This window comes from Electrona antarctica (genome assembly GCF_951216825.1).
Source record: "Electrona antarctica genome assembly, chromosome: 11".
Lineage (NCBI taxonomy): Eukaryota > Metazoa > Chordata > Actinopteri > Myctophiformes > Myctophidae > Electrona > Electrona antarctica.
The window spans coordinates 38692457-38708065 of record NC_136792.1 but is presented as its reverse complement, the minus strand read 5'-3'; the positions used below and the strand labels follow the sequence as shown (position 1 = coordinate 38708065).

The 15609-nt window shown below is 43.7% G+C and overlaps 1 protein-coding gene across 1 annotated transcript in view; it reads left to right on the top strand.

Annotated features, from left to right (window-relative positions):
• Positions 1–1319: 1319 nt before the first annotated feature.
• The window catches only part of sptbn4b (spectrin, beta, non-erythrocytic 4b), a gene marked incomplete at both ends in the record, with an annotated part of 107639 nt that continues 93349 nt past the window's right edge, over positions 1320–15609 (top strand). The window contains 6 exon segments of the mRNA XM_079514193.1: positions 1320–1464; positions 2361–2512; positions 3282–3455; positions 10036–10127; positions 10763–10843; positions 12796–12911. Coding sequence (XP_079370319.1) covers positions 1320–1464; positions 2361–2512; positions 3282–3455; positions 10036–10127; positions 10763–10843; positions 12796–12911 — 760 coding nt within the window.

The window sequence follows — 15609 nt, the reverse complement described above, 5'->3', positions numbered from 1 at the left end:
ACCAGATTAAGCAATTTTCAGCCTTGAGGAAGTTGAGACATGGATTAGGCCTATGCAAAAGGTGGCACAGCCACTTTATGGTTAGGATTAGGGAGGGTGCATCATAGAGTATATAAAAGGATAGAGACTGAACTGGCGCAAAGCTCCGCCCCCCCAGCTATTCATGTCAGTGGAAGTTGCTCAGTGGCGTTTTGAAGCACCCGGAAGACTGCCGGAAGTCCCTCCTCCGGACCTCAACTTTGAGGTCCGGAGTGACGTATGCAACCGAGCGCTCAATGTTAAAGCCCAGCTGCACGGGGTTTCCCGGTCATGAATCCACGGGTCCGCCTGTAGTCCCTCCTCCTACCACTAGGACCCAGAGCTTCAACGTTGAATAGCCTCACTGGCCCCTTGGGGTGCATGCTAGAAATCTGTATGACCATACTTACCTGACGAAGATATACTAAGATCGAAACGTTGTCGTTTATTCAATAAACGAATTCTTTACCAAAAGAATGGTGTGCGGGCCCTACCTCCGTCCAGTTTTGATGATTTAGCTCATTAGTTTCCGTTAGATGCCATTTTAGATCAAACTAGACTCACATTTTAGATCAAACCTTTCACCTCACTTCCTCTCCTGCATGACTGTACCCAAGGTGTTAAATTGAAGGGGGGAAAGTTATTTTTAGCACACTCTTTTCTGCCACTGTATATCAGACAGGAGATCGGAGAGAAGTAAATTGCCAAAATTTTACTTTCTACTTCAAAACGCTCAATGACTCACCGAGATTCTAATATTAGATACTGTATTGTTCTGAGGCCAAGCTAGAATGGGTGGTACATGATTCATGAATGGGAAATGTATTTTTAGTACATTATTCTGTTACTTTTTGTGAAGGAGCAGTGTGCGGGAGTCCTTTCTTCTATAATAGGACAATGCCCTGCCCAGATTAGATTATGCAAATACAGTGTTAAAATACTGTAGGTAAATATCTATGATGAAGAGGCTGTATAGACTTGTTTTTAATCATTTCCAGAGACTAGTGACAACTAAAGGGATTTGAAATAGGGATGCACGATATAATCTGTATAATCTATTTTGAAAAACCTTATAAAATAGTTCAAATAGCCGATCTACAAGCTCACAACGTGTCGATGTAGATCAGCTAATTGAACTATTTAAAAATGTTTTTTCAAAATAGCAAAAAATGGCAAATAAATGTAAGGATAAAGGGTACGGGGTGGCGCAAGATAGGGCCCAAGATGTGTTTGAATATGAAAAATGTGTATAATAGTGTATCTCTAATTTAATGTGTGTGTTTTACAGGGTGTTGGGCGCAATGGCCAATGCCTCTCCAGACCTGGACAACGCGGAAGCCCAGCGCCAGTTAAACAACAACAACCGACCCATCAGTTCAGGGCTCTGGGAGACAGAGTGCACGAGTTCCAAGCTGTTTGAGTGCTCACGTATCAAGGCCCTTGCAGGTCAGTTACGCACGCACGCACGCACGCACGCACGCACGCACGCACGCACGCACGCACGCACGCACGCACGCACGCACGTACGCACGCACGCACGCACGCACGCACGTACGTACGCACGCACGCACGCACGCACACACACACACACACACACACACACACACACACACACACACACACACACAGTCACACACACAGTCACACTCACGCAGACAGATACACACACACACACACTTCAGAAATTCAGTTCAGGTGGGGGAAGGGGGGGGCCCTGCCACGTGGTGTAAAAAAAAAAGTTAAATATATATTCTTTTGTCAATTGAATAGACTAGATTGTGAATGATGGCTCAAGGCGGAGTATATGACGTAGTTCACCCAGCGGCAATCTTGCTGAGGTGCTACAGTACAGTATGTTCTATGGCAGCTCAAACAAAAATACTCATATATTGCTCAAATCTTGACGGATTTACAAACGGGTTGGTTTATTACAAATGTTATCAACGTGGCTATGTGGCAGGATGCTTATCTGCGTAATGTTGTTTTTTATATGAACATCATGCATGGGGACATTGTCAGGGCTGAGAATCAAACCTGGTACCTTCTGCTTCCCATCACAGGCTCTCTATGGCCGACCCACATAACCAATGGCCAATCAGCGGCAGCTAGAGGCGGGATCAAGGCAGCACTGTGTATGCCTTGATCCCGCCTCTAGCTGCCGCTGATTGGCCAGGCCGTTTTGTGGCCGGAGCATCAAGTCTGCCTGAGAGTTCCCAGATGGGAGCAGGAGGGGGGAACCCAGTGTACTCTCTGCTGCCCCATCTGGCGGAGTCAGGTTATGGTTTTTACCCCCTGGGATGATTTATCACAGCATTGGTGGTTTGTTTTGATGTCTCTCCCAGAGGAGAGAGATGCTGTGCAGAAGAAAACCTTCACCAAGTGGGTCAACTCCCACCTGGCCCGGGTGTCCTGTCGCATCGCTGACCTCTACAATGACCTGAAAGATGGTTACATGCTCACCAGACTGCTGGAGGTCCTGAGTGGAGAACTACTGGTGGGTATAGACCTTGGGCATAGCAGTGGGTGTGGTTTTCTGGTTCCACTGAAAAATTGGCCACTCATTTTTCCCATAGAGATTTACAATTTACAATTTATTTATTTTTAAGCCTAGAATCAAGCCATCCGGATCCTAAATAAATAATAAATAAAACCTTTGATTCTGTGAAAAAAATAAAAATAAAACTATTATGAAACAAAGGGTATTTATTAAATGTAGTACCGGTATCATATAATTAAAAAAAAAAATTCTTCTTCACTGAATCAAAGGTTTTATGGTCATGACTCACCAGGATCCTGGATGGCTTGATTCTAGGCTGAAAAGAACTGATAATATATATTTGTGTAGTTGAACCATAAAACCACACCCACTGCTATGCCCTATACAGCGCACACACGCACACACACACACACACACCCACACACACACACACAATCTCCTTTCACAATTTATCCATTTGTAACTCAGAGTGTACAATGTTTGGTTAACACGCATTGTGAGCTCGTAGATGGACACTTTTCTTTTTACTTTTTTGAAATTTTTCACCTATTAAATAGATTATTTTAGTAAATGAACAATTATCGATTATTTTAACCGTAATATATACATATATAATATAGTAATTATTTTCGAATACGAATTTTCAGAAAACGTAGGTTTTAGAAGACGTTTGTAGAATCAGCCTCGGGTCTAAATGGGTTAAATAATCGATTTGTTCGATTAACTGTTGCACTCCTAACGTTTTGGTTATGACTCCGCCTCGTAGCCAAGGCCTACACGGGGCCGCATGCGGATCCACTGTCTGGAGAACGTCGACAAGGCCCTTCAGTTCCTCAAAGAGCAGAGAGTCCACCTGGAGAATGTAGGTTCTCATGACATCGTTGATGGGAACCACCGCCTCACGTTGGGTCTCATTTGGACCATCATCCTACGCTTCCAGGTAAATTTCATGCACGCAGGCACACACCCTTACATGCACACTTTTATGCATGCAAGCACAGAGACACGCACGCATGCGCGCGCGCACGCAGATTACGTGATTACATTTCATTGAGCGGCTGTGGCTCAGGAGGTAGAGCAGGTCGTCCAATGATCCCTGGGTCGGCGGTTCGAGTCGTGGCTCCTCCTGTCCACATGTCGAAGTGTCCTTGGGCAAGACACTGAACCCTTTTTGAGTGGTTGTGATGGTGAGGTAAGAAACCCTAGGAGAGCTTATAAGAGAACCTCACCGTTTACATTATATACAATGTTTATTTATTAATATAAAAAAATCGGCTCCAGTATCTGCCGCGGTATGTCATACTTTAAAGATTATATTAGAAGTCAAAGGATGGAGGATTTTGATACGTCAAAACGTCTTCATACTTTCACCTGGAGACTCCATTCACAATTTAAAAACATCACCTTACTGTGGACACACATGCCTGAACTTTTTACTTTTAAATGTTGTCGTTTTGTGGATAATAAACTTTGAAGTTATACGGTAAGTTATAAAACTTTGGACCCTCCATATTCCTTCATACTTTCACAGAGAAACTCAATTCACAGTTTTAAAAAAATCCACTTTACTGTGGACATGCATGCTTGCGATTATTACTTAATAATATACTTAATAAATATCCACCTCACTATTCCACAAATTCCTTAGTGTTCATATTTGCATTTACAACATCATTCATTTGGGGAGGCTGTAAAAGTTACCGCATCATCATTGTGCGACATCGGCAGTTGGCAGATAAAGCATGAATGTCACTGAGGGCCCAGCAGTGGCTGTTGCCTGCAGACTAATCTTCAACAATCACTCACAGTCACGCACGCACACACACACGCACACGCACACGCACACACACACACACACACACACACACACACACAGTAAACCTCACACATCTGGCAATCTCTACTACTCTACATACATTGCCTTCTCAAATATAATTGTACTTTTTCTTTCATCTACACATGATGTATAGATGCACGCACGCACGCACGCACGCACGCACGCACGCACGCACGCATGCACGCACGCACGCACGCACGCACGCACGCACGCACGCACGTCACACATCAAGGTCTACTCAGAGTTCATACAGAATCTAGGACTGCCAAGTACACCAACCAGCCTAATGTACCTCTTTATCACACTCCAATGGAACAGTGGTCTGTCTTGGCAAGAAATGCTTGTTTAGCATTATTTCAGCTGCTTCAGTAGCATTCATGGTGCAAAGTCATTTTAATAGTTGTTGTCCCTTGGGAGTCAGTATTGTCATGCTAAGGCATATAGGCAGGTATACCTGCTGCGACTAAGCACTGCTATAAATTACTGTATAAGCTCAAGCTGTGTTGGAGCTGTGAGTCCGCTATACGCCTCTGGTCTACACTGAAGTCAACTTTCTAGCATGCTATGTTGATACAATACTATGTAGTATATGATAGACAGCTCAGCCTAGGCTGGCTTGGTTAGTAATGTGGTAATGTGTGATGAGTGCTAGTTTTAATCTGGCCAGAGTCCTGCTCAAGTGCCGCCAATCCATGGCCTCGTCAATTTTGCATGGGCTGAAAAGCATAGGCTGCAGAAGACTGCTCTGTGTGTACTGTGTAATGAATAGTAGATGGGTAATGGAACAGGAGAACGTATAGCATAGAGACTTGGGGTATTGTGTGATGGTGATTGAGGCAGAGAGGCAGAGAGAGAGGGGCAGGCAGGCAGCGTTGTAATTCTGAACAAGACCTGCTCTACCATCCACTTTTGGAAACAGAAGTGGATAGTATATAATTTAGCATGTTTTATGTTGTGGCGGCAGTGGCTTGGGAGGTTGAGCGGCCACTTATGGCAACCTGAAAATTCCCAGTTCGATCCCGGGCTCCCCCAGAGCTAGTGTCGAAGTGTCCTTGAGCAAGATGCTGAACCCCTAATTGCTCCCGATGAGCAGGTTGGGGCCTTGCATGGTTGCCATCTATGTGTGTAATTGTGTGTGAATGATTCATTGTAAAGCACCTTGGATGAAGGCTATATATAAATGCACCATTGGGGGCACGGTGGCACAGTTGGTAGTGCTGTCGCCTCACAGCTAGAAGGTCCTGGGTTCGATTCCCGCTCGGGACGCTGTGGGTGCTGGCGGCGTGTTCCCTCCTCCGCGTCATCAGTGCCCATACCCGAAGGCGGGGTTGGCGAAAGGGCCTTTCTGTGTGGAGTTTGCATTTTGTCCCCTAGGGTATACTGTAGGTACCCTCACAAAAAACATGCAGTAATCCTGGTCTCTAAACTGCCTCCCTCTGGCCAGCCGGGGCGCCTGATGGAAGGGAAAGGAACTGGTTGGAATAACGTGTTCCTTCCACGCGCTACGTCCAACCAGGGAAACTCCCCCCTGTCAGGTGTAAAGGAGCAACTTGGACACTCAGGCATGAAGGAAGCATGAGTTCAAGTCCGTTGCTCGCCCCATATCCCCCATATATGGGGACTAGGTTGGCGGAGGGTGTGTAGAGCCCAGGATCACATTAGATAATTGACACAGGGGTGAAAAATGGGTTTCAAAATCGTGGGAGAGAAATTATTAAAAAAAAGAATACACCATTTCCCATTTATGTGCTAGAAAAACTCTAGCCATTGTCCATTCACCTGCCGGACACTTTGCATCATACTCAGAGGCGGGATTTGGCCACTGTTTGATGGTAAATGACGAGTGAGCACACAAGAATTACAGATGTTTGCTATGCAGGAAGGTCTTTCAAGACTAGAGCAGAAAAATTGACAACCCAGAGTCGGTCTGCCACTGTTTCTAAAATAGAGTGCAACACAGTGGGGCAGTATTCTGTACAGTATCACTCTTTGTGTATGAAATGAAATGATTACTATATTTACCCAGGTTATCTGGGCTAAGCTCAAGAACTTGTTTCCAGCCAGGCCCTGCTCATAGAACATTTCATCGTAGTGGTTCAATGCCTTGTTCAAGGGCACTTCAGCGGTGGTAATTTTAACGTGTCGGACCGCTGATTCGAACTGGCGACCTTCCGGTATCAAGACCGCTCCGCAATCCGTTCGGCCACCGCTGCCACCTTATCCAAGGTTCAAGGGTTCTTTACTGTTACATCTTTTGTATAGATACATAAGAGTAAAATTAGAACAAGTTATTTGTTGTGGTTCATTCATGTGGACATTGTAGCAGCAGTAATAACAATAATAATAAACATACTACATTAAGGGTTATCAGAATAGCATTATTAAGAATAGTTTTTATCACTTAAGGTGCTTGAAGACATGTGTGCAAGGTTCTTACTCCAATGTTATAATTAGCATTTCCCAAGCTTATTTTTTATTTGTCCTGCCTTGTTCGCTCATAAGTCTAATTTTCCGGGGGAAGTAGCTACCTTATCTTTTCCTTCCTGCCACATCCCATCTCCTCCATTTGTTTTCCTCCCTCCCTCGTTCTCTCCCCATCCCTCGTTTTATCTTGTTTTCTTCGTCTCTCTCACTCTCTTGTTCTCTCGCTCCCTCCCTCCCCTCTTGTTCTCTCTTTCTCCTCCCCTCTCTCGTTCTCTTTCTCCCTCCCTCCGTTGTTCTCTCCCTCCCTCCCTTTGTTATGAAAGTGAGTCTTCTTTGCCCAGTCAGCAGCTATAGGGCCTAGCTACTGCAGACGCCAAGGGACAGAGAGAACAGAGGGAAAGAATAAAAGGAAGGAAAGGGGGGAAACACATAGACACACATGAAGAGGTGACACTGCTGTATAGAGTGCACAAATAATAACCACAGCTGTTCATTTGCCATGAGACTTCACCTCATAGTGTGGAGTACGTGCCTTTTGATTGTGCTGCTGAGAGAGAGAGAGAGAGAGAGAGAGACAGAGAGAGAGAATCTATATACCGTTTACAATATGAATAGTACAATATAATATGAATAGTTTGAATGTTATACATCCATTTTGGATTATTTGTTTTTTCTTCTTGTATAGCTCAATATATCTAAGTAAGTAAGTAAATAGTGCATTTATATATAAAATGTTAAATGGTGCATTTATATATAGAGCTTTTATCCAAACGCTTCACACAGACACACATTCAAACACCAATTGTGGAGGAAACCATGCAGGACACCAAACTGCTCATCGGGAGTAATTATCCACTCTATCCACTCTACCGGCCACTCTACCCCTGACCACTGAATTGAGACATACTGTAAGTTATCTGTAAATTAAAGTGCCTTGGTATCTATGAGTACCACAAGGTGAAAGTCGCACTGGTTAACCACATCTTTAACCACTTTTTTTATTTACATGTATTGCAGTGCAGTTTCAGGGCTGACAAGTGTAGCAATAGGGGGCAGAAGACAGAGTTCACTGTTCTCAGGAAGTGTCATTGACCTAATGTATTGAACTCTGTAATGGGAAATGGCCACTTGATAATACCAGTGACATGGTTTCAGTACACAGTACACAGGGGCTCACCCCAAATACTGTAGCTTGAGGAAAGGTTACATTTGATCCTTTGTATTGATCAAGAAGCGAGGGATAAAGCTCTCTTATCTTTCTCACACAATGTAAGCAAAGTCTAAATTATTTAAAGATCTTTGAAGTAATGAAGTGATTGTGCAAAGGAAACATGACTCCAAAGACCAAATGTACAAAATGCAACTCATTACCTAATTTCATCTCAATAACTGCTGCGTGAGTGTCTGAGTGAGTGGTGTGTACCAGCTGATGTAGCGTGATTTTTGTCTCCACCAGACAGGCTTGGGGAGAGAGTATGTTTTGCACCCTGTGCGTCTGTCTGTCCGTCCGTGTGTCCGTCTGTGATCAGCTAATCTCCGACACCGTTGGCTTGATCGCAGCGAAACTGTGCACACACACTCCCTGGATGCTTTGACACTCCCTGATTTTGGTTTAGTCTTAGTCTTTTGAATAACACACCATTTAGTCTTAGTCCTATTTAGTCTTCTGAAATTGTTTAGTGTTAGTCTAGTCTTAGTTGACTATAAAATCTTAGTCTTAGTCCTATTTTGTCTTCTGAAATTGTTTAGTTTTAGTCTAGTCTTAGTTGACTATAAAATCTTAGTCTTAGTCCTATTTTGTCTTCTGAAATTGTTTAGTTTTAGTGTAGTCTAAATATCAAAAACCTTAATCTTTTAGTCTTTTAGTGTTAGTCTTAGTCAACAATTTTTTGTATCTGCCTTTTATAGCGCCACCAGAAGGCCTACTTATGTGAAACACAGATCTCAGATTTTTTCTATTCCATCGTGGTTGAGATTGACATCTAAAGTTTGCAGGTGTGGCCCCGTGTGGCAGTGTCCTTGTACTGTTTTTCTTTGTGATCCTGTCATAATAAATCCTCTACCTACAACACACCACACGTAGCGTCTATTGACTATTGAACTGCTACTTCTATGCTCACTCAATACCAAACAATGCACGCACACAACAAACATTCCTGGCCTTGTGGAGACCTGTGCTCCGAGGAGCTCTTTTTATTTTGTTACCGGCATCACTGATGGTGTTATCACTAGTGTCATGATATTGGTGCCATCAAGCACACTCATGGGATGTTATTTTTCTGAAGGACATACTGTAAACAGACAAGACTCTGCCAGGGTCACACATTTAAATTGTTACATCTTTAGATATCGTTGCTATTGAGCAGAAACCTCCTATCTCCATATTCTAACTTGTGTTTGTTGGTAAATGAACGACAACGTCCTACTTGATCATACTAACTACAGCATCACAGAAAAGTATCAAAAGTAGCAGAAGTCCAAGCTTGCAACGCGGTGTGAAGCAATGCATTTTGAGCTTGTAGATCTGCTACTTCTGCTATTTTTGAATTTGAATCCTGAAAAGTAACATGTGAGCTTCCCACTCGACAGACGATATCCTAAAGTGTTGATTTATGTCTAAAAGAACTATAGACCGTCAGTAGAGGTTAGTCCTATTTGTGGACCTTGTAGTCCTATTTGTGGACCTTGTAGTCCTGTTTGTGGACCTTGTAGTCCTATTTGTAGACCCTGTGTCATGATATTGGTGCCATCAATCCGTTCTACAAGCTCACAACGCGTTGTGAGCTTGTAGATCTGCTATTTTCAGCATACAACCAAGTGTAAAATGACTTATTCTGGATCTCTTGTCCACTAGTCCCTTCCTAACATTTTAGTCTAGTTTTTATTTGTCGACAAAATTGTCAGTATATTTAGTATTAGTTTCAGTCATCATAGCTTAGTTTTTATTTAGTTTCCATGTAGTTTTTGTCAGTGAAAAAGGTAGTCGACGAACATTTTCCGTCTTAGTTTTAGTCGACAAAATCAACACTGATAGCCAATACAAAGAGGTTTGGATTTGGATGTCCTCCGTTTTTCATGGCGCTCTTCTGAGTCTTGTCTCTTGTGCTGGCTTCATGGACCCAATTGTATACGACTATACGCCATTGCATGACAGTGTTGCTTGCTTGCAATAACTGACCTATACCGTACAAGCACAAAGGCCTCGTTGGTGATCGACGGACACACAGGTTAAGTATTGTCTCTGTGTGTTTGCTTTCAGATCCAGACGATAAAGATCGAGACGGAGGACAACAGAGAGACTCGGTCTGCTAAGGACGCTCTCCTGCTCTGGTGTCAGATGAAGACCGCAGGGTGAGAAATCACATGAAACATTAAGCTGCAATATTATAGTTATTAGTTACATTAGACCCCTGTCTATAATAGAGCGTCGCAGTCCCGCCCCCTTTCAGAACGACGAGGGCACCAGGAAACCATTCCCCATTAATTTTCAAATAATTAGAAAGAAGGAAAAACAACAAAAAGTGTACTTTGTACGCTGCCCTTTTTTCATCTTTCTAATTATCTGTTTCACCCAAAAACATTTGTTTATTGCATTGATTTGTCAACTCGGCTGTTTGCTTTGTCCGAGGCTTTAAAGGTCTTTATGTAAATACTTTTTGAAATGTCTATGGGGGAAATGAATGGGGAATTATTTCTTGGTGCCCTCGTCGTTCTGAAAGGGGGCGGGACTGCAACGCTCTATATTATGTGAACACTGAAGGTCCATTATGGGCTTGATATATGTTTGCTCTTCTCTCTCTATAAACTCTTTTTTAAGGTTTGTCTGACAGTACATGACCACTCAACTTGAACGTCAAATTAATTATGAAAGATTAGTTTCACTGGTAATGTTAAATTAGGTTATGACAGTTTCAAATGTATTTCCACCTGTAATTCAACATTCTGTTGGTTATTGTGCTACCTGGGATGCTACTGTTCCCCTGCAGGTATCCTGAGGTCAACATCCAGAATTTCACCACCTGCTGGAGAGATGGTCTGGCATTTAACGCACTCATACACAGACACAGGTAAGACGCATGCACGCACGCACGCACGCACGCACGCACGCACGCACGCACGCACGCACGCACGCACGCACGCACGCACGCACGCACGCACGCACGCACGCACGCACGCACGCACGCACGCACGCACGCACGCACGCACGCACGCACGCACGCATGCACACACGCACGCACGCATGCACACACACATATACACACATACACACACACACACATACACACATACACACACACACACACACGCGCACACGCACATGCACACAGCAAGAGAGGAAGATAAGAAGGAGGAAAAGCTGACCGAGAGATATAACAGAAAAACGCAAGCAAGAGCACATTTCCCTGTACATGGCCTCCCTTCACTGGCGCCCTGTTCATTTAAGGATTGATTTTTAGATTTATTTTGTTTACCTAAAAGTCTTTAAATGGGCTACCTCCAACCAATCTCTCATTTTACAACCACACATCCCAGAGAGATGATGGTTGTTCTTAGGTTAAGTTTGAAGCATAATACAATGTAGGGGAAATCTGGAACGAGTTGCTGTTACTGTACTGTACACTTAGGGCATTTATTTGCAACGGACTGACCTCATGCTTCCTTCTATGCATGAGCGTCCATGCCGCTTCTTTTCAGCTGACGGGGGAGTTTCCCCGGCAGGACGTAGCGCGTGGAAGGAACCAGTTCCTTTCCCCTCCATCAGGTGCCCCAGCTGGCCAGGGGGAGGCAGTTTAGAGACCAGGATTACTGCAAAGGGGTTTGCAGGAGAACCTGCAAACTCCACACAGAAACTCCCTTTCGCCAAACCCCGCCAAGGGTATGGGCACTGATGACGCGGAGGAGAGAACACGCCCCCAGCGTCCCCAGCGTCCCAAATTTAAGTTTTAAACTAATTGGCATACTGTAGTTTGGGGAAACACATCTTGAAATAAAATAATCAGGGTTTGATATACTATATATACTATATAGTTGCACATAGCGTTGTGCAATGAAAATAGCAGATCTACTGTACAAACTCACAACACGTCACACAGCTTGTAGATCGACAATTTTCAGTGCGTGACACCAGTGTGCAGCGAAGAATAAATCTGGCTTTTAAATAATTTAAAATATGCTTTTTAGTATGATGATGCGATGCAAGGGTGCGGAATTGGCTGACACCAACTCCTGGATCACTTCCAGGAGTTTCCTGGATCACTCCCCTCCACTCCATTCTATCCAGCATCACTGCTCTGCCCCGCAGTCACACCACAGTTTCCACATATAGCTGGTGTGATCTGTTCCCCACCTACAGTAGCTGCACCCACGGTATCAGTAGGCTCGCCATCAGCTGGAGGCACCTGACACAGTGCCCAGCCAGCCTCATCCTTCTCACTCTGACCTTGTCCACCATCATGACCCGTGGGAGGCCCCGTAGAGATCTTCCTGTGTGGCATCCAAGTTCCATTCATAGCATTCCCGTGTAGACGGCACCCACCCAGGGCCTTTTCCTGTTGTACTGTGAGTGGTCATGTCTCGGCCCCATGCGACAGTATTGTACTCTGAGTGGTCATGTCTCGGCCCCATGCGACAGTATTGTACTGTGAGTGGTCATGTCTCGGCCCCATGCGACAGTATTGTACTGTGAGTGGTCATGTCTCGGCCCCATGCGACAGTATTGTACTGTGAGTGGTCATGTCTCGGCCCCATGCGACAGTATTGTACTGTGAGTGGTCATGTCTCGGCCCCATGCGACAGTATTGTACTGTGAGTGGTCATGTCTCGGCCCCATGCGACAGTATTGATTCTACCGTAGCCATATGAACAAGCCTCTTGTTTTTTTTATTGTGACGTTTTATGGTTTTTATTATTTGTGACTGTACAGCACTTTGGTTAATGTTTTTTGTTTTTAAATGTGTTTCATGAATACATTTGGATGTGGAAACACGAAAGACCTAATGTATACCACTGTTCCGTCCAGACCTGACTTGATAGAGTTCCACAAGTTGACACGGTCCAACGCAACTCACAACCTCCAACAAGCCTTCAATATCGCTGAGCAGAACCTGGGCCTAACCAAACTACTGGACCCTGAAGGTACCAGAGAACTGTTAATACATACTGTTAATACATACAATATCGCTGAGCAGAACCTGGGCCTAACCAAACTACTGGACCCTGAAGGTACCAGAGAACTGTTAATACATACTGCACAGTCCTGAATCCTTCCTGCTTATTAAGCCCAAACCACACTACAGGGTCGGGGTGGGACCACGTTTTTTTTAAGGTAAACCACACCAATGCAACTCATTGGTCCTCATTCACAAAGGAGAAATACGCCGAGTGTAACGGAAGCGTAACGGAAGCGTAAACATATGCGGGAAATTCCGTCCGATCACGCTACGTTGTTTTGCCGTGCAATTCAAAGAGCGGTGTGTACCACAGGTACGCAGGTGTATGTTGTGAGGTACGCAGGTGAATGCGAGCGGGTGCCAAATGATCGGAAAATCACCGGATAACTTCATTTGCATTGATCCACGCCCCATTTCACACCATAAAAGGCGTCAAGCATGACTCAGCAGACAGCAGTAAAAAAAACAAAAAAGAACTATAGGCCTTACAGCTCAAACGAAATAGAGGTCCTCCTGACGGAATGCAACAAAATAATGATATTTTCCAGTATAGTGGCTTCACAAATTAAAATAAAAATGATTGCTGGAAAGAAATGAGGCTATACTGCCGCGGTCAGTCAGTGCATGCTGTGCAGATATATCATGAATATAGCCCTCTATTAATTTCATAATTCCACAGGACCACAAACAAGTTTTTGCACCATTGTATAAAGTATACCACTATAGGCCTACCGTACAAACTGTACAAACTGACACTCAATCCATCAAAGGACAGGAAATTAAAAGAAAATGATCTGACCATGTCAAGCGCCGGAGCGACGACCACCACCTGCAGTCTCTTTTTTTACATCCATATACCATTACATTTGTGCGTGATTCTTTATATTGTCTATAGCCTACCATTAAACTATATAAATCATTTTCCCAAGCTTACAAAACGGTGAACGCTGCTCCGCACCGCTACAGCAATGGCAAGCTGACTTACGGTATAAAATGCAGCTTGGCCATTTATTTATTTAAGTTCGGGACCAAGGCAGCAAGCTAGCCTATACTTGGCAATTATATTATAAAGCCTTTTCTTTTCTATTGAACAATTGCTCACTCACACCTTTGCAGAGGTAAAACATATATCCGATATTTTTATCAGAGCTGCATTGATTCATGCGGGGAATAGATTAATATCATCTCACTGTCATCTGTCTGAATGCCATGTGGAGAATGGATTTGTTCTGATCATGGACACGTAGGCATAGGCCTATAGCTATTTAAATTTTCAACCATATACGGCGGGTAGCCTCCTCTTTGTCAGATCTAAGTGCAGGTTCATTTCATGATGTCGTCATATTAAAATGATTCACGGGACATTTGGCACCAAACTTGATTGATCTCATGATGAGATCAATATAGTAGCCTACAGCCTAGCTATAAGTTCCCCATATTATAATTAATTAAGGTGCACTGGCTTAAAACTATGACTGGCCGAATTGCACGCGCTGATGCAATAATGTGGACTTCTATATTTTTATAGGGCTAATTAGCCCTCGTGACTACTGTCTGTCTGTCAGACCGGCATGTCTGTGAACCATAGAAATAATCTGTTCTGTCCGGGCCAGGCTCGCCGTTATATTCATTTTCCAATGTGAATTTCACCCAGATTGGACTGTCCACACACACACACACACACCGACAGTGTGACTCAAAGGAGCTCCGTAACAAAACAATTTCAATAGGCCTACTGCAGGCATTACTACACTAAACAACGTTGGATTCGTACAGTGCAGAATGCAGATAAGTGTATGTTCTTATAATAATTGTGAGTTTGTTTTTTAACATGCAGCGCGAGTCCGCGAGAGCCGATCTACAAGCTCACAACGCGTTGCACTGCGAGTAGAAAGCTGTCAAGTGAGCAGCGCAATCGCGCATGCTAGAAATATCCTAATAAATAAATAAAAAGGTGTCGGGCTTGAAGGGGCAGTTTCTGTATGGGACTCTAGGCTAACCTGCCTCTAGAATGCTTGCATTTAGGCATACAAGTGATACTTGGCTTTTATATAAGCTATCATTTTTTTATGTGCTGACCAATGTTTTGGACACATTCCTACATATTTTATCTGAGATTTGGGGAATTTTAATTGATTCAGAATGAAGACTAAAGCCTTCTGAATAAATCTACGCAAGCAGTACACGACCCTCTGAGCTGGCGCAGCTTTTAGCGGAGATTCCGACCATCCGACGTCACCGTCAAGTTCACGTTCAAGTTCATGAATTCCCACGTAATGTGGGAATCCACGTAAATGCCTGTCCGCTCACGCTCCGCTCACGTTACGTAACGGTATGAGCGTAAACGCCGTTGTGAATGAGGACCAATCATTGAGTTGCAATGCGTGGCATTGGTGTGGTTAAAAAAACGTTTTGTCCCAACCTGACCCTTTGTTGTGGTTTGGAGTAACAATTACCATTGCAGCCTATTCTTTATCTAATGTACAGTAAAGTACAACTTCATGAGTGTTGATTTGTAAAATGTTGTCTCTGAATCAACTAGTTGTAAGACTGTCATCCACTTTTTGATGGCAAAATAATAAGATGAACACATTGGCACTCAAGAAGCATTATTACTATAATTGTAGAACAACAAAAGTTAGCTTACCAAGAATATGATTGCA